The sequence below is a fragment of the Olea europaea genome, chromosome 14 (genome assembly GCF_002742605.1).
Source record: "Olea europaea var. sylvestris chromosome 14, O_europaea_v1, whole genome shotgun sequence".
Taxonomy (NCBI): Eukaryota; Viridiplantae; Streptophyta; class Magnoliopsida; order Lamiales; family Oleaceae; genus Olea; species Olea europaea.
Genome location: NC_036250.1, coordinates 10513241 through 10515293, shown reverse-complemented (window position 1 = coordinate 10515293; position 2053 = coordinate 10513241). Strand labels below are relative to the sequence as shown.

The 2053-nt window shown below is 33.8% G+C and overlaps 1 protein-coding gene across 1 annotated transcript in view; it reads left to right on the top strand.

Annotated features, from left to right (window-relative positions):
• Positions 1-1984, top strand: part of LOC111409127 (bifunctional aspartokinase/homoserine dehydrogenase, chloroplastic-like) — a 15296-nt gene extending 13312 nt beyond the window's left edge. The window contains exons 12-13 of the mRNA XM_023039084.1: positions 815-897; positions 1693-1984. Of these exons, the coding sequence (XP_022894852.1) occupies positions 815-897; positions 1693-1969 (360 nt within the window). The 3' untranslated portion in view covers positions 1970-1984. The remainder of the gene's footprint in view (positions 1-814; positions 898-1692) is intronic.
• The last annotated feature ends 69 nt before the right edge of the window (positions 1985-2053 follow it).

The window sequence follows — 2053 nt, the reverse complement described above, 5'->3', positions numbered from 1 at the left end:
AAGCGGAGATTTCTTTATTCAGTTGTGAAAAATAGGGTTACAACATATTATTTATACTAACCCTAATCTGGGCCCATATAAAATTTGAAGTTTTTAAATCCATCAAACTTTAGATTGAGGACACACCCCCATTAATTAATGTTATTGGCTCTGATACCATGATACAAAGAAGAAAATAGTTTCGTTGATTTCTTTCATAAGAAAAGATACATCAATATATACAAAATTAGGAATTCTTTATTAGTAAGTTTACTAATTAGGGATTCCCTATAATTACACATATAATCCTATATTTATTTACATTCTATATCAATAAATAACTATGTGAAGTCCAATTTGAGACACCTATCACACCATTTACCTAATTATGGCAACAAAATATTTTCTATCCTGTTGGGACATTGAACCATCCATATACAAAATCCATGTAGAGAACATTGGCATGTTAGCTTTTTCAAGTTTGGGAGTCATAGCTTTGATAAAAGGACAGGTAAATTTCAGTTATCTGAATCACATGAAAACAAGAGAAGTATATGATAGGAATTGCTTTCTGCAGTATCATCCCTACTGGAATTTTCACATTATTAATTTGTGTTCTTTTATTCATTCTTGTTAATTTCAATCTTTAATCTGTATTGCCAAGAGTAATGGATGGCTGTACCTAGTTTGTTCAATTATTTTTGATGGGTTTAAGTCATCTCTCTCTGCAGTTTTTTTATCGTGAGTTTTTATTTTTCGAATTTATGAATTTAAAAGCTCCCGTGTACACTCTATTCACATATGCTGTTCAACCTGTCTTGTCAATCCTATGCAGGCAGCAGTCCTCAAGGGAAAGTTTAACATTGATCTGCGTGTGATGGGTATCACTGGATCAAGGACAATGCTCTTGAGTGATGCGTAAGTTTCAAGATTTCAAGGAAGATTGTTTTATTTGATTTTCTATGTTTTATTACCAGTATTTACATAAACATGGCTCCTGATGAAAGAAGTAAATGGCTTCCATCTATTTCAAGTACTTATAAAAGAACTAGACAACCCACTGTCATGTTATATATAAAAGATTGATTTATTAGAAGAGATATATCTTTTCAGCTTAAGGTTGACCTTAACAAATTTATTTTGATAACAGTTTACAGACAGAAATTTATGTTGTCTATTTGTGAAACTGATAGCATTATTTGGAATATTATATGTTTAAGTATGACTTTCAAATGAGGACTGTCAAATTAAGGCTTGACTCCCTTATCCAATAAGTTCCCCTAGACTGCATCTTCTAATGCATCTATCAGGCACGTTTCTCTCTCAGAGAGTATAATAAATTGTAGTTCAATTCAAATCTGAACTTTATGCCCCTGCTCCCTTCAACGTCTATTATATTGTAGATGTCATTCTCTTGTGGTTTCCCATCATTTGAGCTACTTCTGTCTTTCTACATAAAAGCCAAACGGTGTTTCTTATGTTTTTGCATTTTGTTCTAGAGCTGATATAAATGTCCAATCAGTTAGATATGCATCAAATCTCTGATATGTTTTGCCCTAAAATGTTGGCGTTGATGATTTTAGGGGTATTGATTTATCTCTACATAAATGCCAAACAGTGTTTCTTATGGTTTTGCATTTTGTTCTAGAGCTTGTATATATGTCCAATCAGTTAGGTTGTTTGGCCCTAAAATGTTGGCGTTGATGATTTTAGGGGTATTGATTTATCGATATGGAGAGATCTTCTGAGGGACAAAGGAGAAAAGGCTGATATGCATAAATTTGTTCAACGTGTGCATGGGAATCATTCCATCCCAAATACTGTCCTGGTAGATTGTACAGCTGACTCGTATGTTGCCAGCCATTACCATGATTGGTTGCGTCGAGGCTTACATGTAATCACCCCAAATAAGAAAGCCAATTCAGGACCACTTGAGCAGGTAACTATCCATTCACATAATTTGGCTTGTTGTAGTAGTAAAAATGGTTGATTGTTGGTAAGCTTGGTTAATATGTTAGATCATCTGCCCTTTCTGTTCTGGTTGCATTGCATCTCTCTCTCTCTCTCTCTCTCT